The sequence below is a fragment of the Empidonax traillii genome, unplaced genomic scaffold (assembly GCF_003031625.1).
Source record: "Empidonax traillii isolate 1590-97213 ecotype Southwest subspecies unplaced genomic scaffold, ASM303162v1 scaffold250:size724861, whole genome shotgun sequence".
NCBI classification, from domain to species: Eukaryota; Metazoa; Chordata; class Aves; order Passeriformes; family Tyrannidae; genus Empidonax; species Empidonax traillii.
Genome location: NW_020955443.1, coordinates 636,249 through 664,023, shown reverse-complemented (window position 1 = coordinate 664,023; position 27,775 = coordinate 636,249). Strand labels below are relative to the sequence as shown.

The 27,775-nt window shown below is 39.0% G+C and overlaps 1 protein-coding gene across 4 annotated transcripts in view; it reads right to left on the bottom strand.

The window, feature by feature from the left end:
• Positions 1 to 27,775, bottom strand: part of CFAP99 (cilia and flagella associated protein 99) — a 57,690-nt gene that overhangs the window by 7,367 nt on the left and 22,548 nt on the right. For all 4 annotated transcript variants that reach the window (XM_027889067.1, XM_027889069.1, XM_027889068.1 and 1 more), the window contains 10 exons: positions 22,224 to 22,336; positions 20,078 to 20,258; positions 16,047 to 16,127; positions 12,764 to 12,829; positions 11,757 to 11,816; positions 7,734 to 7,822; positions 5,288 to 5,492; positions 3,442 to 3,583; positions 2,132 to 2,283; positions 181 to 386 (listed from right to left, as the gene is read on the bottom strand). In XM_027889067.1, the coding sequence (XP_027744868.1) occupies positions 181 to 386; positions 2,132 to 2,283; positions 3,442 to 3,583; positions 5,288 to 5,492; positions 7,734 to 7,822; positions 11,757 to 11,816; positions 12,764 to 12,829; positions 16,047 to 16,127; positions 20,078 to 20,258; positions 22,224 to 22,336 (1,295 nt within the window). The remainder of the gene's footprint in view (positions 1 to 180; positions 387 to 2,131; positions 2,284 to 3,441; positions 3,584 to 5,287; positions 5,493 to 7,733; positions 7,823 to 11,756; positions 11,817 to 12,763; positions 12,830 to 16,046; positions 16,128 to 20,077; positions 20,259 to 22,223; positions 22,337 to 27,775) is intronic.

Genomic DNA, 27,775 nt, shown 5'->3' with positions numbered 1-27,775 from the left:
GATGCAAATTATTCTCAAGAATAAAAAGGAAATCCTGTCCCCAGTGTAATCCTCGACAAAAGTCATACTGATTTACAAAAGGGCACTATTTTGCTCTCTACTTGTTCTTCTCCTCAAGGGGCTGGCAAAATATTAACAAAGTTGCAATGTCTTAAATGTCACATGCTGTTTTATACTGACTTTAAAGCAGCTGCTCGTCCAAGTTCTGCTCTGAATTGGGAAATCTGGTCCAGTTTTTCTAGAATAAGTTGTTCCTTAGCTTGTTTTTCATGAATTATCTGGTCTCTCTTCTCTTCCTCTGCTGCCTTCTGTGCTTCTTTGAGTAGAGCGAGGCGTTCACGTAGTTCCACTATTGACATTTCACAAAATAAACCATGGCCACCAGTCTAGAGAACATGAAATATAGGTTTAAATAACACTGTAAATACCAAGGGGAGAGTAAATGAGTAAAACCAGAACATTTTGATTGTGTTCCAATGCATGCTGAATATATGCTGACTTCCAAAAATATAGGGATGGCCCTAAAGTTACTGGTATTTAAAAACTGTTTTTAAACTGTTGAGCTTATCTCTCATATGTGTGATCATAAAATACTTAAAGAAAAAACACAGAAATATACAGATTAATCATAAATACAGTATATTTGCTCTCCAAAAAAATTCTATTTGACTTTTGAGTTTTAAAAATGCGCAAAACCACTTTTCTTTTTTAATGTGTAAAACCAGAACGGACTTTAAACTAAAAAGTAGGTACCACCACAGGTAAATGAAAGAGTAAATGGTCATTTATCATTTATCATTGGTGGTGAATGGAAATAAATGCAGTTGATGGCTGGTCCTGGTTCCTCAGGCTCAGTACTGTGGCTGGTCCTGTTTAACATCTTTATTGATGATTTGGACAAGGGGATCAGGTGCACCCTCAGTCAGTTTGCAGATGACAAATCTGCTGGAGGGCAGGAAGGCTCTGCAGAGGAATCTGGACTGTCTGGATCAATGGGCTGAGGACAATGGTCTGAGGCAAAGCCCTGGGTCCTGTGCTTGGGTCACAACAACCCCCTGCAGTGCATCAGGCTGGGGCAGAGTGGCTGGGAAGCTGCCTGGGGGAAAAGGACCTGGGGGTGCTGGTCAGCAGGAGGTGAATATGAGCCAATGTGTGTGTGTCCAGGTGGCCAAGAAGGCCAATGGCATCCTGGCCTGTATCAGCAATAGTATGGCCAGCAGGAGCAGGGCAGTGATTGTCCCTCTGTGCTGGGCACTGGTGAGACCATGGACTAGCCATGGATGTTTTTTGTATTCTTCATTTGAGTACTTGTGAAGGAAAGGAAAGGAAAAAAACCACCAAAACAAAAGGATTCTGTGATTTAAAATGCTTGTGTTATTTAATAGTTTTCCATGTTATTCTTCTTTCAGTGTAGATAAGAAAAATGGAGGAGTATTTTCAGCTAATCTGGTTCTGATTTAGTGGTAAGGTAACAGATTCCTGGATGCTGCCTAAGTCTGGGTGTTGCAAAGCCCAGTCTCAGGTGTATCAGTAGTTGTACATCCACAGAAGTTTGGGATACAGTTCCTGTAGACTTAAACACTCACCCAGGTCATTTGCACAGTACATATGTAACAGCTCAGAAGGCTTGGGGTTCTCTTGACCATCTCTTTCATATATCTGAATGCTGACAGTTTTAAAAGCAAAGGAAATTTATTTTGCTAATTAACATGGCCTGTCACCCCTGCAATATGAACAGCTATACCTCAGTCCAACCTTTGTGTTCATTCAGTTCTTACCCAGGACTGACAAATCTTTGAATTTGTTAATATGGATAGAACATCTTGTAATCACTTGCCAGTTTGTTTTTGTAAGATATCAGGAAACCCAGATTCTGCTGGCAAAATTCAAAGAAAGTTCAAGGGAACTAAGTTTTCGCTTACTATCAGAATATTGCTCTTGATAAAATTTTTTTTGTTTATAACTTTGTGCAAGTTCCATTTCAAATCTAACCTTTGTGTTATGGGCTCACTTTGTACTTAATGCACCCACACTGGGATATATCTGCATGCAGTACATGATTCCTCTTAATGTGTGAAACATTTACAGGACACATTTCTGTAAAAACAGTAGTTCTGCTTTTTGAGCTTACCTCTGTTAAGTCAACAAACTTGTGTCTGATGCCAGGTATAGACTCAAGAGCTCGTATTTGTTGAATTAGTTCATATCTTTTCTTAGCCTTCTCCTCCTCTTCTTTTAAAGCTTGCCGAAGAAGTTCTCCACTTTCTTCAGAAACTTGCTGAGCTGAAAGATAAGAATTAATCTCTGTTAGCTGGTTTCCTATTTTAACAAGTAGTCCATCTGGAGAAAAATTCATATGCATTTGTGAATAATGATAATAATACTGATCTGAAGGTACTTGAGGGAACAGTCTGGCATTGGTGGGAGGAATCATTAGAGAAACAAATGAGTACTTCCCACCTCCACTATCTATCCTATTCAGCTCATAAATGTACTGTATACATACACAGACACTTTGAATTACTGCTTTCTAATTTCTGTTCTCATCTGTGCATACTGTTTCATTATTTAATAAAAGGATATTATACAAGAGAAAATATTCATAGTTTTTCAGGCTATGTATACCCTAGAAATCACTGAATGGCAAAGGTTGGTGGGTTCTGCTAGTCCATTTTGGAGTGGCTAACACTCTCTGTGTGCCTCAACCCTTTTGGATACAAGTAAGGAGGTACAGAAGCAGAGAAAAGTCTGCTCACCAGGATATGTCCAACTAGAGGCAGTCTGTTCATGCAGTAGATGTTAAACATGGCATTGCACTGAAATGTGGACACCGTATCGGTGACACAGCCTGGGCTTTATTAGCTAATGCATTAACTGAAGAATTTTTCTTTAAGGATAATGGAGGATGAGTAACATTATTTCCCTTCATCATAACAACTGGTCTGTCTTGGAGGCGTTACATCCTTCTCCCCTGTGATACTGTCCTCCTAGAAGGTGGCTTTTCTTTAAATAGTTACAGTCTTTTTCTCTGTGTGGCCTTCTCTGGAGAAGACAATAATCTTGAGCCATGATTCTTTCACACCAGTTGCCAGGCAAAAATGATATGAATTGCAAGAATCTGAGGTTCATGACTTGACAAGAAGTAGAGTCATTCACATGTGCTACTTTTAGATGGAAGGAAAACTGGTTGCAGAACACTAGTGCTTTATTTCTCTCGCTTAAACAAAGACTAATTCCCATGACTGGTAACTTAGGATTTCTGATCTATCCAGCTTATTCCTGGAATTCATATTCATACGTTCATGGGAATATATAGCCTGGATCTTTCCCTCAATTTCCCTTTCCCCTCTGCAAAAATTGTAATTGGCCCACTAAAAGAAAGATGAATTAATTTGGGGACATTTAGCATCACCTCTCATTTTTCAGGCAAAATATAAATACCTATCTGCTGTTTGTATTCCTGGAGCTTTGTTTTTACTTGCTTTACATTCTTGTGTCCTTCCATGACCTGCTCCGCCAGCTCTTTCATTTCTTTCTGTTCTTGTAGACGTTTCTCTGCGTGCTGGTGCATCAGCTCTGCTTTCTAAATTGCAAACAAAGAGGTGAACACAACTCCTGATGACTGGTGACCCGAGCGCCTCAAATCATTGAAACAGGGCAAGGACAATTGGATTCAAACTATTACATCATCCACAAAAGTAGCAAAGGACATTGGCTGGGGACAAGAAAGAGACACAGATTCTCTTCTCTGTTTTATTTACTCACAACTGCCCTCCATGACATTTGTGCTGCTATTTTCCACGATTCCCTTCTACATGTTTTTAGAAGTGGACAAAAAGAGCCATTTCTGTATCTGGTTGTGAGATAGCAAGAAATGTGGTAATCTAATATATAGCTGTTTGTGTGCCTACAGGATCTTCCTGGGCCTAAGCCATAGCTCTGTAACACAGCCCACTTGTGCCTATCATGTTCCTTTCTTTATCAGAGGAAAGGAAAAAGCAGCAGGAAAATGGATTTTCCCAGACTAGATTCCTTGCTGTTCTTTCTGTTTTAGATGTAAGACCAGAGTTTTAAAGGGAGGAGGAAGGTCAGCACAACAGCTGTTGGTGCTCAGTGTGTCTGGAGATCTGCATGTGGGTGAAATGCCCTGATGGCATCTGTTGACAGGCAAAGGGAGAGCGAGTCTTATTTGCACATCCCCAAACCTATTCATATTGGGACATTTCTGTTAACAAATAAAACACGTGTGCTCTGAAATGTAGTTGAATATAACAACTGCAGTGATTTTGGAATGAGTGTGAGTGATCACACTATGCAGTTGAATATAGTAGGGTTCACTTGCTACAGTCTGTCTAAACAAACACGAAGACTCAATGCCAAAAGAAAGATCAAAAGATTGTACAGGACAGAAAAGGAGTTCCTTAAGCAAGTTTTCCTTTTGCAACATGATCTTCATGAAAATTTTGTACATTTGCTGTCCCATCTTCTGCTGAGACACTGAAGAGAGACATCTGTGAGAGCTGGTCAAGAGACAAGTACTGGCCTACAGAGCATAGCAACAAACTGGACTAACAGAAAAGAAAAGGCTGTGATAGTGGCTATGAAAAGTTTAAAATCTATAGTATGTGTTGATTATTGATCATCTGTTTAGTTTATAGGAAAAGCACCGGGAAAATGTAATGCAAGTTCAGGAAAATAATGAAAAGATCTAGCAATGCTTTTGGGAAACTGATTTGCCAGATCAAAAATTGTGTGAAAGTATTTCTTGGCAAAAATACTCAGTTTTCCATATAGATAGATCCAAAGAGGGTTCTCTGCCTGAATTTTGCCCTAAGAGTGACCTAGGCATGTCAGATAACATGAAGTCAATTGAATTATAACAGTTTAAGAAAAAAAAACTTTCATATTTGTGGCTCTCATTTTAACAAGATAAAGAAATTGGTCCTATATTTTATCGATTGCATTGCAAATGGTGCTTTGTATCTCAGTATCTGTTCAAAAGGGATTTCCATAATGATGTGAATATAGGGGAGCAAGCTTTAACCTTCTGCTTTTATTCAATTTATTTCTTAAGTGTTATCAATCAAATCAATCACTTATAAAAATACTTAAATGTACAAGTACTGCTGTATCTGGAACTTATAGCACTATTTTTCCTTTGTTTGCAGACTTCAGTGAGTAAAGAGGCTGCATAGAATTTTTACACCTTCTTACAGGAGGTATTATCTGTGGTATGTTTTACACTGATTGAAAGTAAGCAAAATTTGAGCATCTCTGTATGCATTACCTCTTCCCTCAGTAGATCAGCTTTCTTCTTGTTTTCTTGAATGACATTCTGACGGGCTAGAACTGCCTCTTCATGACTCAGTTTCCCTTGAAGCCTCCTACACTCTATCTCAGCCAGCTGTTCTTCCAAATCTTTTCCACGCATCTGTTTTTGCCATTCCAAGAATTCCGATGGGTCTCCAAACCCTTGTTCCAAATTTTCCACTCTACAAGAGAGAAAAGAAGAGCATACTGTTCCAGGGATCTGGCTCTGCAGCCCTTCCTTGGTTCATAAAACATTTCTGGTAGTTTTTTTGTGATAGGAAGGGTTTGATCTCTGCTGAGAAAAAAGTCGGTCATCACAAAGTCACTTGGCAGATATATTTTAACTCCGGCCTAAGGGGTGTTCCCACTATGAGGAAAGCCTGAGAAAGCCAGACTGGAAGAAAGTGCATGAGAGCATGGACCTGAAAGTTTTCAGTTAAACAAAGCCCCAAGAGAGGGCAAACTTTAGCTACGTATGGATTCTCATGAGGAACAGAGAGAATCAGGCTGAAGGTATGAATATTTTCTCAGAGCATTGCTTTCCTTACAGGTAGAAATAACAAATAACTTTTCTCTTTGGCAATCTTCTTGGCAACTTTAACGCAGAGAATTAAAAACTGCTGCTTAATTCTGTTTCTGTTTTGCATTCTGTCAATTAAATAATATTGCTGTAATGAGGCAAAGAAGTATTTAGCTATTAAGCAAAGTCACATTCTTATTTTTTGTGCTCAGCTGAGAGAGAAAAGCATAGCAAAGCCCTGGGGCAGGCCCATCAAAGTCCTGCAGCAGAGGAGGGAATGAGCCAATAACTAGGGCAGAGACAAATATACAGTGAATTGCATCTTACTGCTGCTCCCCAATGCATATATATGTGTGTATATACATACATATCTATATATATCTATGTATCTATATCTGTTGTGTGTTAAATGCAGCTGAAGATTAATCTCATGAACGTAAAATAGTTACAGGGAAAATCAGTTCCTTTGGTGAATAGAACAAATTCTGCCAGCTAGAGTGAACAGCATCATATGTAATACAGAAGAGCCTCAATATACATACATAGCTGATCACAGAACCTGAGTGATGTATAATGTCTTACTGCTAAAATCCTGATGCATGTACCAAAACCTGAAAGGTCAAAGGACCAAGTCCAACCTTACACAGTCATTCAAGGACTTAAAATGCTAGCAATATTTAGTATTTAGCCTGCTAAGTCAGGTGGTTTAGAAGTAATACTAAATCCAGATGACATGATAGAGGTTTAATCTTTGTTAAAATTTTTGGTGAAAATGTTCTGTAATTCTAGTTACAGAATACAATCTGTAGTGGCCATCCAGGAGGCAACCTCTCCCTAGTTAACATCCTCTGAAAACCAGCCCTGCTGAAAAATGATTCCTTGGCAGAGGAATCCTTATGTCAGGATTTCTTGGAGCCCTAAGTGAACCAGAAGGACCTGCAACTTCTTATTCCCACCCCACCACCACTGCCCAGGATTTAGTGCTTGTGTTCAAAGATAGCTGTGTTGCAGTGTGACCCTGTAACACATGACTGGGCTGAGGGAAAAGAACTGTGTGAGGGAGAGCTATGAAAAGGCCTGCTGTGTGTGGAGTTTCATCCCAGGAGACAGGTTTAAGCCAGTGTTCAAAGCCTTGCCTAAGCTATGCTGCAGATCTGCCTGCACCCAGCCTAGGGCCTTGCTGACCCTGCCTTGTTGACCCGGTTTCCTGGCTGGACCTCGGCCTTGACTCGTCACTTTGGACTCATCCTGCAATCCTGGGCCCTTGGCTGACCCTGCTGTCTGTCACTGGATCTGCTCCGCTGCCTTGCCAGGGTAATGTGGAACTGAGCTGCTGGCAGTGAGGACACTGTCCCTGCAATGCCTTGCTGTCACCCTCAGCTCCTGGCTTACCTTGCCTCAAGGAGCAGCACATTCTTTGCCCACCATATCTTACTGTGATAGAAATGAACAGGTATTCTTATATACACAGAAACAAGTCAAAGTATCAAACTTGGCTTGTAGTTGAGCACAACCATTGAAGAAAATGGAGATATATGAAATTATTTGGCTTATTACAGATGCACCTTTATGAAGGACTCAGAATTAGATGCGTATTTGGGTCAATATTTATTCTAGAGAATCAGAATAAATATAGAAGTGATCCCTGTTGGACTTTGCAAGTGGACTCTAACCAGAGTGCTGAATCAGAACTGTACAGCATCTACAGAAAAAAAATTATTTAATGTAGACTTTTTTTTCAACTCACTTTGTCTTTATTTGTCAACTGTCTTTATATATCTTCTTAATGCTTACAACAGATCCATTAGTTTAGTTTACCTGTAATTTACTTATATTTTGAATGTGGTTAATTATCCCACATCCAGGGATGTGAAAAGTAATCCTAGAAGGAGAGTGGTCATACCTCTTGAGCTCCTCTTCCATTTTCCTCTGATAGAGGGCACCCTCCCTCAAAATAGCTGCAGTGTTTAATTTAATGGGTATATTGTCAATCTGTCAGGAAAGGGAATGTATATACTGTTGTTAGTAATGTAAACCATAAAACAGAGTATAAAAACATTTCAGCGGGTTAAATAAATTGACCCAAGACAGCATAAATTTTGCTTAAAGCATTCATCTAGCATTAATCTGACATTCACAATGAAATTGCATGCTGTTCATAAACCACTCAAGCTGCTTAAGAAATCAGCAAAGTCCCCCAAGTGGATTATAAATTTGTAATCACTCCTGGACCATGTCAAATCCCATAGAATGTCCTCACTTCCCTTCATATCTTCCAGTGCTCATATACACAGTGCGAAGGGATTCCATCTGTTTTGGACAAAGACAATAAACCTCTTCTCTGAAAGACAGTCAGTTACCCCAAACCATTCCAGTAAAACATAAGCAGCATCTTTCATAGGAAGGCCTCAGAGGCATTTCATAAATAATCACTATTATAACTTGTATTTCCAAGACAACTGGCATCCCCCATTGCCAAATCCATTTTCTAGGTGGAAGAAGCGAGGTACAGGTCTCAGCGACTTTCAGGCCTCATGGTGTACCTTGGACTAGACCCTGGGGCTGCTTTGTAATTCTTCTAAGTATTGCCTTAGGACTGACTACCTGACAACCTCTAAACACTGAGGGAGGAAGGGAACAGCTTCTCTGCCAGCTAAAATTGTTCCCTGCACAAGGAGCTATTCAGAAAAAATGGATCACCTTTGCAGACACGTGTAAGAGACCTGATCTGAACCAGGGCAAAGCACTGCTGCTGGGATAGAAACTGGGATCATTCCTGCAGAAAACAAGGCTTAATCACAACACATTTGACTTAAATCCAGACAACTTCTGTGTTCAGAATTAAAACATGTATTTAAATTCCAAATTAAGAACTTAATGAGTGGCTGAGAAACAGATGCACAGAATCACTCGAGCTACATACTGCAAATATTGTATGCACAAGTATGCACTGCAGTCTCCTGAAATGCATGAGCTAACTGGAAAAAAGTATGTTTCATAATTTCTGTTAATTAGGTAGGTTGAGGATAGAAAACACATTCCATCAGAAATTCACAAAGTAGAATTAAGATGTTTTTACATGGCTGGCATATTTTAATGCACAGAAGTTAAATACCTGTCTGATTCTTGACAACATTTTGATAGTTTGAAGAATGCAGGAAAATAATCAAAAATAATGTATTTTATTTTTTTTTGTTTGACCCACTATACTTAGTCTTCTTAATGCCTAATGATGTTCTACCTTTTGGTCTACTTCTCTACACATCTCATAGTGTTCTGCATCATATGAACAGTCATTTGCCAGACTGTATTTTATGTACTCTACTGTGTAAAAAATGTCAACTTGGACATTTTCTCTGACAACTGTAGAAGTTTTCATATTTTTGGCGATTATCTATGAATACAGATTTCATGTTTGGTATTTACCAGCTATAATTTGGATAGAGAACTGAACTAAGAATGATTTTGGAAATACCTTTAGCTTCAGTTTTGCAGTTTCTTGACCAGAAATATGACCGTATAACAATGAAACAGAAATATGGCAATATGGTAAAAATAACTAGGACTCCCAAGGTATATGCAGGCAGGCATGAGTAAAATAAGTGAATAGATTCTTCTATGCCATATAGTATCAAAGAAGTTCTGAATTTTACTCATTCTCTTCCGGTCATGAGATATGTTCCTTTCTTTTAAGATGAGAAAATGGGAATAATTGGGAAAATTGCAGAAGACTCTAGTTCTTGTGGAAAAAAAATTGTTTTCACTATTGCCACTTAATGAACATGCAGTAGTTCACCAAAACCAATAAATATGTAATGAGCAAGGCCTGATATGAGCAAGAGGCAGACTGAGACAGAGTGATGATGCATTTGTACTGCCTCGTTCTCCCACTGAAAAGGATGAATGGATACTTTGGAAGAGCAAGAGAATAACTGCTGCTGCACATAATAAACGTGTCTCAAATGAAAAAAATATATTTAATATAGTGTGGGTGTTCTAAAAGGAGGAAAGGAAAATACTTGTTGGTTAAAACATTACATAATTTCATTAATTTGAGGATAGATTATAATCTTATTTATACGTCTTGGATAAACTTTCCTCTTGGGATTTGCCTACTCACAGAGTTGTACAGGCAGGAGGCAACAGGAATAGAAAGTATTTTAGAAGTCAATAGCAATATGCCTATCTCTGCTTGAAAGTTACAGCAGCATCTTGAATATCACCCAACTAACCTTTAAGGCAAATGTGTTTAGACAAGATAAAACTGATTATGCTTCTAGAGGAGACACTAGCAGGTTTTAGAAGTGGCCCTGATCAATGCCAGAGGATGCCAGATCCATATTTTTTTGTTATGCAATTTGGGCAGATGGTTTGACTCTCATTAGTCTATACTAAGGCTTTATATGATCAGAAAAAGGACTGGAATATATAGAGTTTTGAAATGAGCCCACATAATTACAGATTCTGTGTGGTTGGGTTAACCATGTAAATGTTTCCTATTTTGGGGAGTTTTTTTCCTTTTTTTTTTTGTGCAGAAGGAACTGAGATCTTACTACTTTCCTGTAATTTAAATGTTGCTGGACTACAAGCAAGCAGACTGAGTAGCTGATACTGTTATTAAAGATAACTCTGGTATGTGATAAATGCCAGATCGGCTTTAGAAATACTTGCCAGATGCCCAGTTCCCCAAACAGTGTCTTTTCAGGGTATATATGAGCTGTCCCTAAATACACAGGCAGACCTGCTCACAAGATATTTGAGATCATGATACAAGCACAGCTTCCACCTTAAATTATTCTGCATATGAGCTTGAAACAAATGAAAGGTGACAGATTGAACAAGCACAAGCCTGAAGATCATCTGTGGTACAGTTATTGCAGAAACAGCAACGTGAGTTTTCACGTGTTACACCATTAAGGCTGAACAGCCCATTTTCCACGTTTACAATTCCCTGACCCTTGGAAATCCTAGAAGAGAAGCAATCAGTATAGTGGATTTCATAACCTCTGTGTGTGTCTGAAGGAAACAAGACAAACATCAGCCTGATTGTACATTGTGTATCAGACAGTCATTAGCTGGAATGATTGCTCAGCATTCTTTAGGATCTCATTTTGAAACAGTGATTTACTGATGCAAGATTCTTCTGTCCTTATGCTGAGTTCTTAACCCAAGGGTTTACAATTCTTTTTTTCCTGGGGATGATTCTCAGTTCTCACCATATTATGTAAAATCTTCTCCCTTTGCAACTGAAAACACTGTTAAGGCAATACGGTTACATGGTGCAACTGCACACAATTTACCTGCCAGAGCCCTCAGGGAACCAAGAGGTTTTAATCACCCTGACCAGCTCCCCTGGCAGCTCCACTCACACCCTCTGCTCACCGGTCTGGGAGCCCCACTCAAGCTCACATATGGGCTTCAGTCCTTTCCCATTGTGCTGGGATTTTTTCCACTCCTGGCTGGCTCTCCCGTTCTGTCTCCTGCTGTCATGGACACAGCTTGCTGTTGTAGCCTCATCTCCTGAATGCACTTCCAGGGCACACTCCAGACCTGACCTGTTACCTTGCTTTGTCTCAGCGTGACTTGCTGTCAGCAGAACCTGTCACTGCCACCAACAGCCACTTTCAGATACCGTGTCCTGGTTGGTGAGGGCACTGCCTGTGCTTTCATGACCTGTGGCTCCTTATTTCTCTTCCCTCCTGGAGTAACCACACTCACATTGCTCCCTGACTATTTCTTTGTGGATTGTTCATGGTGCATAGAACAAAATCTACGAGCCATAGACCAATCCATCCCATGCTCCTGGTAACAGAGCTTAGCATAAAAACATGGATTCCAGGAGAGTTTGTGTCACCACAGGATTTGCCTGTTTTTCATTCCAAAATTTTCAAGTACATCTGACATCAGTTCCTTAAAGATTTCTCACCTTAGTTTGGATCTTCTGAGCCCGGAATGCTGGTTTACTCTTCACACTGTCATGTGTGCTCTGCAGTTCAGACCAAAATACATAGTTTCATTTCAGAAACTGATTTTCAATTATTCAGCAAAAAATATTAGATATTTATCAAAAATAACACTTGAATCTTCATCTAGAGTAACAAATACATAGGGGACATATTTCAGAATTGTTATATGCACAAAAACTTGCTATGTGCATCCAATTTAGAGGGAAAATTTCAAATCAAATGACCATACAAATGTAGGTCAAATATTAAAATTTATTGACTACAATAATAAAGAAGTAACAGTGATGCTTTGTTTGACTATGAAATATTATATATATGAATAAATTCAGCTTTCATCTGAAATAAATACTGGGAGGAAAAAATAGGGTGTCAGTGCACACTTCATGAAATTATTAATTAGTGGTAGAATTCTACTGATGGTTATTAATTTAAATTTTATCATGTTAGCTATAGATACTGATGTGAAACTGTCTGGTATCATGGGGATGAACACAGTGAATAGAATATGCAGCAGTGATGCTGAAATGCATATATTACATACATAGCTTGGTGACATAACTGTGAGCTGGGAATCAACCAAAGCAAGAATTCTGCATGAATGGGACTGTTATTCCCTCAGCTTGGCTGCTCTGTGGCATGAGTTAATGGAAAAATAATATGTGGATTTAGGGAATTATTGCCAGTTTGGAGACTTGTTGGAGGAGTTTCACAGAAAGGCTGATTGTCTCGTAATTAGGAGAATAATAAAGCAGCACTAGAAGAAAAGGGGGTTGTGCATTATGGATCCAAAGAGGCAAGTGTTGGTCTATGGATGTGAAATGACAGTACAGCTATAAATCATACCACACAATTCCTAAGCCCAAATAAATATGATTTTTCAAATATTCTGAGGTATCTTTAAATACTCCAGTCATTTTTCATCTTCATATTGGAGGATTTTTAGGTAGGAAAGTATTTTGTAGCATACCTCTCTCTTTTCAGGCTTCATGGTTGCACACCTGAATCGGTCAGTATTTGCTTTCAGGAGCAGATCCTGCAATTACAACAATTAACTTAAAAGTGTGGTACGTTAAAATTCTCTAAGAATAATTTTGTCTCAAAAAGCCTTGCAGCCCTAATCACTATTTTCACAGAATATTCTGAGTTTGAAAGGACCCACAAGGATTATTGAGTACAACTCATGAGTGGCCCCTACCGGGATCAAACCCACAACCCTATCACTAGCATCGTGCTCTAACCAACTAAGCTAATCTCAGGGTCTGTTCACTGAATCCTAGAATGGCTTGGGTCATCTAGTTCCAACCCCCCTGCCATGGACAGGGACCCCTTTCCCTAGACCAGGTCACTCAGAGCCACATCCAGCCTGGCCTTGAACACTTCCACGGATGGGGCATCCACAGTTTCTCAGAGCAATACGTGCCAGTGCCTCACCACCTTCATGGGAAAGAATTTCTTCCTAACACCTAAGCAAAACCTACCCTCTTTCAGTTTGAAGCCATTCCCCCTTGCCCTGTCACCACACATCCTTGTCAAAGGTTTCTCTCTGTCTTTTTTTTGGGTTCCCTTCAGGCACTGGAAAGCCACAATTACGTCTGCCCGAAGCCTTCTCTTCTCCAGGGTGAACAATCCCAATTCTCTCAGCCTTTCCCATAGGAGAGGTGCTCCATCCCTCTCATCATCTTGGTGGTCCTGCTCTGGACTTGCTCCAACAGGTTGATGTCCTTCCTGTGCTGAGCTGGAGGCAGCACTGCAGGAGGGGTCTCAACAGAGCAGAGTAGAGGGGCAGAATCCACTCCCTCTCTCTGCTGTCCACAGTCCTGCTGCTTTGATACAGCCCAGGACACAGTTGGCTTTCTGAGCTGCAAGTGCACATGGCTGGCTCATGTCCAGCCTCTCATCCACCAACACCTCCAAGTCCTTCTCAGCAGGGCTGCTCTCAATCCGTTCATCCCCCAGCCTGTGTTGATATGGGGGATTTGCCCCAGCTCAGGTGCAACACCTTGCACTTGATCTTGTTAAACCTCATGAGATTCTCCATGGGCCATTTCTTGAGCTTGTCAGGTCCCTCTGGATGGCATTCCATCCTTAAGGAGTGTCAACTGCACCACTCATCTTGGTGTCATCAGCAAATACGCCAAGGGTGCACTTGATCCCTTCATCTATGTTGTCAATGAAGACACTAAAATAACACTGGTCCCAAGATGGACCCTGAAAGCTTGACTTAGTATTTATATGAATTTTCATTGCTGATTAAAGACTTGAAGTAAGCAACTATAGATTTTATTCACAGTTCTGCATGGTTGTATCCTCTGCACAGGGCATCAGGCCTTTGATAGGTCCATCCATATGAAACATATTGCTCATCCAGATTTCAGTTGAAAAGCATCATAATTGTCCATGGCACATGAGTACAGTACCATTGGTAATAACTATTTCCACGTAGCTTGACAAACAGTGGCTTTGGTTTTGAGTTACATTAGAAGATTATGATCAGGGGATCACAGCACCAGGGGCTGCTCCAATGGGCACACCTCTGGCAGTAATTCCCCCAGTCATTTTAAAGGGGGAAGCACAGGCAACCATGTTTCTTGGGTTTTTTGTGTATTTCCTTTGGTTGTAAACCAAATTTCTAATCAGAACTGTGAAACACAGATTAGATTTTCTAATGGCTTTCTGGGAAGGAGCTGATAACATCAGCACTTCCGAAACTGTCTGGAGTGTGGCTTCCAGAGTTCTCACTCCTCACAGATGCTCAGACATGGCTAGAGCTTCTGCAAAAATGCTTGGGAACAAATGGCTTTTTTCATGCATATTTCTGTTAGGACACATCATTTCAGCTTGCTTTGCAAACAATGTAGGGAACTGACCTTTGTGAATGCTTTGGATGCCTTTTATAACATTTCCAGAGGCGGCAAAAGCTGCTGTTACTGCAGCTATAATTTCTGTGGTGGTTTTCCTTTGTTTCTTGTATTCATGCAGAATGAATAATACTACTGAAGAATATGGCTGTTGTAAACTGATTTTATAGTTGCCGTAGATTTTTGACAATTTAGGCACTGTGATGTTTAGCTCTTCCTTCCTTCTTTTTCTAAGCAGTTTGTAATGTACAAATAAGCACACAGACAAATAGGCATGTGCTTCCTCCACAATATGGAAATAACAAAAGAATAAAAAATAATGTTTTATCGTTTTATAATGAAATATCAAGCATAGGTAATGTGATAGGCCAGCAAAAGGAATGCAGAGTTTACCCCCCTAGAATCTATCCCATATTAAAGCACTTACTATAGTTTCAGAACAGAATCCAATGCCCCTTTCACAAGGACATGAGGAGGGCCCAGAACAGCAATGGATGGACTTGTACTGGCCAGTGAAAAGCAGTCAGGCATTTTCAGAATGGAGGTGTGAGAGTGCAGTTAAAAGGAGTCACGTGGCAATACCTTTTATCAAGATTATACTGTTATTTAATTGGATATGGTGACTGCAGTGTGGGGAGGGAGAAAGAAAGTGGAAATGGACATTTAATTAATTCCTTTCCGAGGAGAAGATGATAACAATCTGCTTTAACTATGACAGGAGCTAAATCATTGAACAAGATTCGTGTCAAAGTTTGGATAAAATAACTAGATCCGTTATTTTTCCAGGCCTCCCTTCTCCTGCTCTCTTAACACACAGACCATGTACAAACCAGGATGACTTCCCACTCTCTCAGCTGCTGAAGGAAAGAGTATGAAGTCTGCACAAAAAAAGAAGTCAGAATCTGCTGATATTTTAAAACAGTGGATGATTATATGGTTATTTATCAGTTACTACAAAAAACAAAAATATTGAACGTATTTTGTAATTTGAAGCCTTAATTAATAACCAAATACTTTAAATATCCATATTTCTTGTGGGAGTAAAAGAACCATCAAACTACTTCAAGCTTGAGAAGACAAGAAAGTAATCATGTTTCTGCTGCCTTACATGGCCACTTGCAAAATTTCTCACATAGTACTTGTACGGTGACTAAAAGGTGGACCTTGTCTCAGACAATTAATAATAAAATAAAGAAGATGGGAAGAGGGTGATAGAACAGAATAGAGGATACAAACTTCATGACTCTATAGAGAAAGAGCCACAAGGTGCAAAATTTAGGTGCAAAAGCAGATATGTTTCAGATAAAGTTCTAAGACCTGTGAAGATGGAACAATACAGAAAAACAAGTTTAGAAGAAAGGAAAGAGTAGAACAAGAACATAATACACTTACAGTTGCTTTTTGGAAATTTTTTTCTTTGATTTCCTCTAGTTGCTTTATTTCCTTTGGAGGCTTGTAGGTGCTTGGAGGAACCTATATGAAAAGAGAAAAATCTCTAGAACATAGGATATAAAGCATTCCAAGTGAAACATTCTTGGGGGAAGAAAAAAAACATTCACTTTTACCATAGAACAGCAGCAGTTATTTTTTAAATATTGATTCATTTCTATTAGTGCCAGTGTAGAAGACAGGGACAGATTCCAATTAGCTGGAACTACTCAGGCTTTTCAGTCCTGTCTAATGTAATATAATCTCTGGTCAAATGAAAGAAAAATTTGAAACTAGTACAAGAAAGGCTTAAGCAATAGCAAGTCCTCTAGGCCCTCTCAAAGGGGAAAAAAGTGTTGCCAGAATGGGAACAGTTCTGTTTGACATCTCCTAAAATCCAGTTTCACAGCACTGGCAGCCACATAGGGCAGCTGAATAAAGTTAAGCTGTGGAGCTCTTCAGCACCAGTAGCAACAAGTTACAGAGACTCCAGTGAAGTTTAGGGAAGAGAAATCCTCTGGAGTTTAATAAATACCCAGGAACTTCATTGTAACCGAGGAAGTCCTTGAGCTGAAATGGTGGGAGACGGAGAAGGCAGGTGGAGAAAGCAGCAGCTATGCTTGACCCACCCCTCTGGTCTTCCCAGACATCTGTGTTTAAGCCACTGCTGGAAAACATACACTGGGCAAAGTGGGCCTTTCCTCTGGGCCTTTCCATTTAATCCACACCTCCTCCACTGAAGGTGTGGATTAAATGTTTGAAGGCAGAGGACTGAAAGGGCCCTCCTAGCATTAGTCTTATATTTAGGAAGGCATTCACACATCAGAAAATGCTACAGCTACAATGACCAGGAAATGACTGTATGGCCGTCATAGGGATCAACAGGACACCAGGGACTTTGGGGAGATTTTGAGATTTGCTTGAGCAATAAATTTTGCCCAGAGTAAACTCTGAAAAAAACTCAGTGTCTCCTTCCTATGTGGGTGAGATAGTCTGACAGTTTAGTGGGCATCTGCTTAAATGTTTATCTTGCTAAAAATGTTCTAGATCAATTAGAAGTTACAAAACCAATTAAAGAATTAAGGGAGAAAATGTATAATCTGTATTGTACTGGAGATCAGTTTGGGGAACATGTGAATCCCATCTAGTTTTATTGGACTATATAAAGAGCTGTGCTTTCAAAAAGTCATGAACCTGATGGACTGTGATTCTGTGACTTTCCACTGCCTTTGCTATGTGACATCTGTATCTGCAGCTACAACAAATACACAAACAGAAGCAGCTCGCAATTAAATGCACTGCTGAGACTGCTCAGGTATTTTTGCGAGCTTTTTAAGTGAAGCAGAAATGAAAGTATTTCCCAGCAGTATCTAAGAATTTTTATTTTGCTTTCATAGATGGAGAAGTTAAAGCCCAGAGGATTTGCAAAGGGTTGCACACGCAGTGAGTATCAGTTTATTTCACTCTTCTTCCTAGTCATGTGCTTTACCTGCAAAACTGCACTCATCTGCCAGTGTAAGCTGAAAATCTCTCCTCAGAAACAGCTATGCTTATGCCAGGTAATTTAAGGAGGAGACTTTTCAATCAGCTCTGTTTCAAAAACGTTCTTAGCCTGGTAATTTAGCCCTCAGACACCATGGTATGAGTAGCACGCAGGCAGACAGATAGACAATACAGCAATTACCCAGTTGCTGGAAGAGGATAAGAAGTCACTGTGAGTAAATTGTAAATTCCAGCAACAGAGAGATCAAAAAGGCCAAACTGTACCTACTTAATCCAAATGTGAAAAGAGGGGGCTGGCAGTAAGACACCAACCTTGCTTTCCCTCTCCAGCTAGTGGTCACATTCACACAGGCTGTGTGGATATTCCTTAACCAGAGGTTTATTTTGGGAGTAGGTACCACAAGAAATTTAAGGAAGAACAAAATGAATAATTGCTTTGAACTTTCATCCCTCCTTTATTTTTTTAAAGTTATTGTTGAAAGGTAGAAAAGGACAAGCTAATGCAATGCTATTGTAATAAGGGTTTCTGGTTTTATACATAAGAAGATCATAAATCTATTGTTTGGTCTGTATATTTGCAAACAAAATCCTCTGTATTGCTTAAATTATTTCACTCATTTAATTATTTTAAACAATCAGCAATTTCATTCATGACGTACAGCTGAAATAATAAGGAAAATATTGAAAAAATACATTAAGTTTGCCTGAAAGGTGAGACAATAACATCCCAGTGCAGCATTTTTGGTTTTTTTAAACTATATTATTGGTCTTCAGAAAATCTAAAGATAAAATCATTGCATAATCTTATTGTTCTAATATAGTGCTGATGTTAAAAGAATGGATTTTATTTGTCACTCTAGGCCAAGATATCCAAGGAAGTTACATGTGTCCAAATAATTTTGCATGTTATCAGGTTTAAGCACCTATCTCTATTTGTCTCCTTTGCAAACTTCGAGGTAAAGCACCCCTTTGCAGAACTGTATTTATGAATGTGTGAGTGCATATCTGCCTACCTGTGTCTGCATCCACGTGCTTGTGTGCAAAGGCCAGCGGAGACAAGAATTTATGATATTTACACCAAACATTTAGAGTGAGTTGTTTCATTGTTAAATGTCAAAAATAAACACTCACTTTACTGACCCTTGCTATCTGAGCTTGTCTTTTCAGTCTCCCTTCCCTTCAGGATGTAAAAGGGTGATACTGGTACCAATATGGCAAATTAAAGTGAAGCTTAATTTGCTGAGATAGGCACAGAAATGAGTACAACATGTGTCACTACTACACTGTTGGTTTTAGATTCACACAAGCTTTAAATTTGCAGACCTGCCTGGAATGTAAACCAAATTTAGTATAATCCTAACAACACAAACGAACTTCGCTAAATGCATCTGCATTAAAGCAAATTTATTCTGAGAGGGGCTGCACAGCATAAAGGTTCTAAAATGACAGCAACATGACTCATTCCTATACTGATTAAGTAGTTATTAAATGCAGTTTTTCAGAGCCTGGTATTAAGCTATTTCAATGTAAAATCCCATTAACCATATAACACAGTACCATTAAATTGCTCTGCCATCCTAAGATGTAAATGGTTTCTAAGAGCATTCAACACATGTATTATTTAAAACCTGAAGTGCTAATACAAGGTGGCAGATAATGCCCAAATCTATGATTTCCAAGCTCACTTCCCACTGCATTTAAATACAGATGGTTTTGGAGTCCTTATTAAGTTAGTCATAGCAGCTTGATCCCAGATCCTGTTTGCTTTACTCCAGTGAGATAACTTAAAACCAGTTGTGGGTCTCTGATTTGTATCAGTGTAACTGAACCACAATCCAAGACAATGGGTGAAGTAACAACTTAGTGTTTCAAAGATACATCGAGTCTCATTTGCAGATAAGCAATGAATTTAAACTGAGAAAACTTTAATTTTAGAGATTCAGCACTAACACAATTAGAAAGGAAAAAAATTCCACCCTCAAGGAGGAGCTGCAAACCTAGAGTCCATCTCATTTCCAGTTAAATTTTTTTCCTGTTCATTTTAATGAGAGTTCATCTACAAAAAAATCTAAGTTAATAAAACATTTTTATTTCAATGTTCTTTTCTTACCTGCTTCAGTGCATTATCCAAAGCAAACATCTTACAAAGCCAAGGACTACCAGAAACACTCATATCAATGCTGCCATCAATTTATACTCATTTTTGTAATTCTACCTCTGAAAGTCACAAAATGGCTACAGGAACCAACCTTTCCCCTTTTCCCTTACAACTTGCTTACACAACATTCCCTGAAATGAAGAGAATTAATTTATTGGTGGATTTTTTAGAAATCTGACCTTCAATAACATAGATAATTGCCAAAGTACTTTTTGATCTGTCAAAGGTTGTAATTTTCTGTTCTTACTTAAAAGAGGTTATTAACTCCCCTACCAAGATTTTGTGCACAAGCATATGTTAAATTTAGGGTTTTTCAAATCATAAATCAACTTACAGGTCGTCTTTTTTCCAGTGCTGGCAGTTGTACTGGCAGAGATGGAGGAATGGCACGTGGTTTGGGTACAGTCAAATTAAATTCCTTTGGCTGAGTGACTTTTGAAGCCTTGACAGTGGTAGCACAATTATTTAATTTATTTGTGAGTTGTTCAATGAGTTGCTGGACTTTTGGCTGCCACCTTCAAATAAAAACAGAATTTTCAATTTTATTTTAATTTTTTTATTTCATACAAACACACACTATATGAGTGTTGGCATTGGTGCAAATTCTGTAAGGCTTTCAACCATTCAATTTTGATAAAACTGGTCTATGAATCTGTACTCAGGATTTAGTTGCACTGTGTTACTTCACCTCTTGATAGATGCTGGTCCATTCAGATTACTACTGGTGAAATAGCCACAGTTTTTACAGACTAAGCAACTATTCCTTGCTGCCAGTTCGTTTTGCAGCAGGACCAGATTATGAATCTGAAAAGCAGCTGTCATAAGCTAATTACACACTTAACATACTTAGATGAAGAGACTGTGAACAAACAGTGGTCTGAATAATGTCACTTGAACCAACCAACAGAGTAGACACACAGATAAATCTCAAAGCACAGGCAGTTCTAGTAAAAAAATAGAAAGATGTGAGGAGTTTGGTGAATTAGCAAATGAACCCTCAGTGAACCCTGGGGGCAGCCAAGATTAATTTTTTTCTGTGTTTGGATTTGGACTTGTATGAAGGTTCAAAATTCTTCCAAGGAATGACAGGAAAGGGCAGATTAAAGGTAAGACACAATCAGTGTACTGTCAATACATGCAAGGAGGCTTGAAAGTAACTTGTGCAAGTGATGAAGCTCCACGGAAATAAATAGGACTCCTTATATTAACATAATTGACATTAGAAAGAGGAACACAAAAAACATATTTAAAGGACTTTCCACTACTGACTTGACTAAACTCATCAGTGCATCCTCAGCCCCTGAAGGAAGATTCAAACCCAAGAACCAAATCTAGTCTTTAAAATTCTTGTATAACTTACATTTACCACTTTAGGCAAACACGAGTCATTCAGTGTGACTGTGAAGGACAGCTCCAATAAGCTGAGTGCTGATGAAACAAGCAGTGGCCTGAGCATCTGCCTGCATGGATGTGTACATATAAAAACTGTGCGCATTTGGATGTGTATCTCTACCCCTCTATCTGTATCTTTACAGTATTGTAAGCATATGTTATCATTAGAGTCACTGCAGTGGAGTATTTTGAGTCAAATTCTGACTTCAGATACATCCATCCCTGCGGTTCCTGTAGAGCACCGTGACATTCAGAGCACTGCGAGCCAAATCTATGCTGTACATTTGCTGGAGTGCTCATAAACTACACAGTATGAAAGGATCAATCCTAGTGTCTCTGATATGACAGAACCAGATGCAAACTCCTTTTCAGCTGGCATTGTTTGTAGCATGTTTTTGTCTAACAGTGTCTGCCATCAGCTGGGTTAATCTGTACTGTTGTGGATAAAAACAGCGAAAAAGTGACCCAGTAGGCTGCAAAGCTACTGTTTGTTCATGGAACATGGAAATATTCCAGTCTGACAAGGGCACTGTTGCTACTCTCTCACCACCCAACCAGTGTGTGGATGCACCTGGCACCTCAGAGCATTTAAGCTGTTAGATGATGCGGCAACTGTGTAAATAAATAATAATTTTAAAAGACTTGTTTACATGCTTATCTGATTTGCTCAGAAGGGATTTTACGACCCTCGGCATAAACAAGTCTGTGCACAAAGCCAAACTCAAGGGAAGTCAAACATCATTTTTTCAAATGCCTAAATGTCACAGATGTTGAAGTGACTTATAAGGCACGACTCTAACTCTGTAAGATAATTTGAACTTTCTATTATTTTTTTTTCAGATTATGATGTTTGATATATTCAGGGGCACCAGGGAGCAAATGTGCAACAGCTGTGAAAGAACTTTTCTATGAGAGAAAAGTTGCCTCTGGGTAAGTAAAAGGGATTACTAAAGTCTCATAAAGACAAGAAGGGTTCTGAGTGATTTCAACAGGAGAAACACTTTAACAGAAAACTGAGCTTTCAGGACAAGCCTTCCCCAGCTTTTAAACTTTGAGCTGGCCAGAGACTATTACTAAGTTCTACTTACCTTAGCAGTGGATCAATCAAATTCTCTTTTACATACAGTGAATCGTAGAAGTGACTCCATTCATCTTTGATCCATGTGCTCAAATGCAAGTTATTGAAGAAGAATCTAAGAAACTAACAAGAAGTGGTTTCTTTTAAACATGAATACTGAAGATATGGTGTACTTAAGACCACAAAATATAGTTGTTTTTATTACAAACACTGCTGAAGAACTAGCTTGTATTTTACTTTGAAACTGTAATCGTAGGTGCTCGGTATTTTTAGGTTCTTCTTAGTTGGTGGACACTCCCATGTCTTTCAGCCCTATTTTGTGAAACACTAGATTACACAATAGATACTAAAATATTTTAGTGGCAAAAAAAATCATCTAGAGGCTACAACACAGAGATGTGTTAATTCATCTTTAATTTGCTTCAAACATTGTGAAAAAACAGTTTTTATTAAAAATTAATTACTACTGGAATACTCTGATTTTAGTATAATTTTACGATTGAGTTTCAGGGTCTAATATACCCAGAGTCAACTTCTGATTACCTATAACTAGATGATCCATGCAGCCCAGAAACATGTCAGGCCTGGCACTGCACCTGGATTACTTAAATTCCTTTCATCTCCCTGGGAACTGGGCAGGGAGAATTGCTGAAAACTATAGTAAATGTTATACAATGTATGTTCTTCTTTTATTGAAATATAATTATTTGTCATAGTCTTAATTAACTAGAAGACTTGAATTTGGCACACTTATACATTGTATGGTTCCACATGCTGGAGGAACAGCAACAAACATTTGAACTTTTGTTTGCCACTGCAGTTCACCAGAAGGTCAAAAGCTTTCCTTTAAATCTTGAACTGTTCAATTGGCCTTTTGAAACACTCTTGAAAAATGGCACTCAGATTCAGCCTCTATCACTTAGAGCAATATAAATTCCAAACTTGAGCCTCAGCTCTTTCATTAAAATTCTTGGAAATGGAAGTACAAGCATCATGCTGAAATAATCACAGTAAGAGAAAAAAAGCACACTAAGTAATACTGATATCATGAGACATACTGGGAAGCAGTGTGCAGTCACTCTGAGAAGCTTCGAATGGAGACTTGCAGAGCTTATTAGTTCAGACTCAGCACCAGCCTCATCTTGAGTCGGTTTCTACAGAGCCATAAAGCTCTTTGTATGGAGTTTTTAGCTCTGCAGGACTACCAAGGAGCTTCTTAATTCAAATGTGGTGCCAGGCACAAGGTGCCCCAGAGCTCTGTGAATAATTCAGCTCCAAACCATTCAGGTTTGACTCAAGGTGTTTGCTGCAGATGTGCAACAGGTGTAGAAAGCCTCCTACTAGAAATCTATATTCTTGATATGACCATTTCCAAGGAATTAACCTGTAAATTTAGCCTTATTTTCATCTATTGTGCTGTTGGTGGTCAAAAGTCTGATCAGTGTTGCAGGACTAGATGAGTATTACTCCCTCGGATTCCCATTCTTGCCTAGAAACTACTGCTCTTCCCCAAAACTGCAGATGCTGGCTTATCAGCACACCACCCAAAAAAAGATCTTTCACCCCTAAAAGCATGACTATAAACTAAGTGTTGAATTGTGAAGAAGTTGGGTTTTTGGTGCTGCCAGATTCCATGGAGTTTGTAAAGTATATGGTAAGGGATGCATTTCATCCCATCGGTCTTTGTCCAATTCATTCATTGCCCTTATGGAGGATCTTCCTCTGTAGCACTTGTACGTTGGATTAAATTTCTCCCCCAACATAGTAATTTGTATTTATTCAATGTATAAATACAATTCCAGAAGTCTAGACAGAGTTCATACCCTCCCCCAGAACAGAGGCACTTTACAGACAGTATTTCTACCAGTCATTGTAACAAGATTTTACACCAGTTATCCCAGCAGTTATGGGTGATTACAGACCCAGTGAACAGGTCCCCCATCCCAGAACTCTTCTCACCTTATGGAAGGCCCTGACTACACACAAAGTTTATAAGAACCATGGTTTTAAACCCATGTAAACAAGTGTGTAACAGGGATGAATTGATCATGAGCTGATACACTTAAAAAGAAGCAGACCCTGAGATCTGAAGCTGGTTTCAAATTTCTAGGTATTCAGAGAGCTCACAGAAGAAGCTGATGTAGAAATACTGCGGGTGGTGATTTGTAAATCCTCCAGTTTTCTTTCACTAGCTTCCACTAAGTTAAACTCCTCCCTCTCTGTTTCCCCCTCAGTATTCCTCTTTATGACTAGTCCATCCTAAGAGGCTTCAGTCAATTTTCTACTTCAGTGGCATGTGAGAGTACACCTGTGAATTGTTGTTTCAGCTCTCCTCGACTCTCCATCTCCTAAATATTTGCTGTAACTATCTTTTACAAAGTACAACTCAACTGCCACTTCAAGATGAAGTGATGAAACAATAAAGAAGGCTCTCAGTGATTTCTGTCTGCTGTATTTGACAGCTGGCTGTTACCTCTTTGAGGCCTCCTACTGCAACACCAGTCCTGTAATGGTTATTAACATTTCTCCCTGTATTAAGACAAATGGTAATCATGTGATTGATGCATCTGTGATGTACTCCTGAGGTGCAGAGAATGGTTAGCTGTGTGATCAGGTATCAGTGCTGGGACATGTATTTTTGTACTGTTTTAGAGTCCCCAAAGCAATGCTACAATAAGTACAGGCCACAATATGCATCATACTAGAGAATACTTGGAATGCAGCCCTGGAACGGTCACCCAGGCACTGCAGGGATTGCAAATGGCAGTGCAGGATGACTGGACATCCTTTCTGACCAGAGTGTGCCTGAACCAAAAGTCCACAGTCTTAGTTTTGATAATCCCTATCCCAGATTGCAAATGTTGGCAGAATAAGAGCCATAAAGCCATAGCACATTTCTCTTTTTTTTTTTTTTTTCTTCTTTTTAACAACAGAAACTTCTGTGTTTTGTGAACTGAATTGCTAGGACAAATCCCTTATATTTCTGTTTGGTCTTTGGCCACATGTGACACAGGTGGCAAACCAAGTGTCAGTGGCCATTGCTTTTATAGCAGCAAAATGGGGCGTCTCAGATTTCTGTCTGGATTCTCTCAGCATCTGTGCCTTGAGAGAAGCCACTGGACAGTCATTTTGGTAACAGCATCATTCTGCTTGCTCCTCTATCTTGAACATTCCAAAAGTTTCATTACTCACAGAGCATGGTAACCAAGATTCATTTCCCTTTTAGAAGTGGTGAAATTACACCACAGGGGATTATGAAATGAACTGTACCCATTTTTACTATTTTAATGTACTCTGGCTGTAGTAAGACATGTGTGTATAATTAAAGACTGCTTTTAATGCATTTTTACAGGTGGGCTGAATTAATACCTTGCTTTTCAGATTTTGAACATCCCATGCTAATATTCTTAATGCATTTTTACACAGTGGGATTGTACAGATTTCTTAAAAAAAAAAAAAAAAAAAATAAAAAATGGGAAGTTTCCTCTTTTGGTAATATCTTTACATCTGTGTAGGCATTTGCAGAGCTGAAATGCTTCTATTCACAATATAAGCTTTTGACTCTTGAGTTAAGGAAATTGCTGCAAGAAACAGCAGGTTCTGTTCCTCCATACAGACCAGCCACTACCAGAGAACACTGACTGACCCAACTAGGACTGGGTTTGCCTCCCATTCACCATAAGACTGATTTTGTCCTACTGTTCCTACCTCATCATAATAGCTATTACAATGCCCAATTCTTATAGTGATATTCCTTTGATGATCTCAGAAGTTCATTAGAACAGCTGTTAGAAGCAATCAGAACATGAAACAGAACAAAACAGGTTCTCAAACGCTAGAAAGAAAACATTATGTATTTTGCATATTTTACAAGGCAATTAAGAAATGATAAAGCTGTTTTCAGCTTCATATTGAATTTTTATTTCAACAGTATATTTTCTCTAATACACAATTCCTTAAATTTTAAAATAAATATAGAACAACAACATGTATGAGTAATAGAACAGAAAAATAGGCTTGAGCTAGCAATGCAGGCTAATTTCTTAGAAGGATAATCACCCTAAAGTTACAAAATCGGATTTCATCCCCTGGTTCTGTAATTATACAACCATAAAGAATTTTTGCATGTATTCTTAATATTACAAAATAAGAGCTTGTGGTTTTCCGTTCAAGCAGATGAACATGTGTAAGTGAGGTAGCATTACTATTCTGTCTGGATATTCTGCCTAAATGACAATATTTGAACTTGCACCAGACATAGGGAACCACTGTGGCTTTGAGTTGAATGGATTCCATCACACAGTCTTGTAAGAGAAAGGTTTTCAATCTCACAGAGTTGATCACATTCACCTGAAGACTACTCCTTTGAGTAAGGTTCATCTGCATGATTAAGGAAATTCCATTCAGCCTATGATCTGCTGAATTTATTTTTTAATTGCAGTAAATCTATCCTAGGTAAGTATATGTGATTTTTTAAAAAATATTTTAACTGAATTCAGACACAATTGTCATCAGGCAAAATCTACAGGTCAGCATCCTGAAGAAGAATTCCAAATTTCTGATAACTTTTGTTGCTAAGGCTGCAGATCTGCCTTCTGCTGTTTTTGTCTCTGTTGCTGGGGGGACAAAATGCTGCTTCTAAATCCTCTGCTGCAGGTGCATTAATATAATCTACCATCACTTTGGAGACAAAGAATCTCTTCTAATGCAGAAGGAGAAAAAGTAGGTACCATGGTGATGAAGATCTGGTAAGATACTTAAGCAAAGTTGCATCTAAAGGAAGAAAAAGCAGGTGCATACCATTGGAAAACGCAGCACTTTCCTATCAGAGCAGTTATTCCAGACAAGGAAAGAGAAATTATCTAAGCTGGAACATCAGGGCAGTGGTGCTTAAGCCATATAAAGCTAGGTGAATGGAATCAACAAGGAATAACTGGCACAAAGTGGGAAAATGGTGTTGCTAGCTGAATGAGCTCAAGATGCATCCAATCCAGTGGCTCGTGTCTAAGATGTTTACCAAAGAAGGGGCTGGGAGGGCATTTTAGACAGAGTGATTTGTCTGTCTACCAGATTAGGATAATTCTTCCAGCCACTTCTCTGTTCTTTCTGATAGGTAATGAAATATATAATTTTTGTCTCTGAATGGAATTAATAAAAACCATTCCACAGTAAGTCCGTCTAAAACCAGACAACCTGACCTGCTCCCTCCCTACATATTGCAAAGCAACTGTACTCATTAAAGAGACACTGGCATCCACATGAACATTCAGCGTAATCACTGCAAGGATAAACCTCAGCCTTTTGAGTATTAATTACTAAAATTTGCCTGTCTCTTTAATTCCATATTTGTTATTCAAACAGCGTGTCCAGACTATGCTTTGAAACATCTGGATGATCAAAGGTTACGGATGCTGTGTCACCAGTAATTTAATTTTTAGCCCATTTTCCCAGGAAAACAGGGCTTATGAGAAAGCACTGCCACTCAGTTTATCCCTCTGCCCCTCTTTACAACATAGCTTTTAAGATAATTAGCACTTTCAACCATTTTGAAAGAGAAGCAGA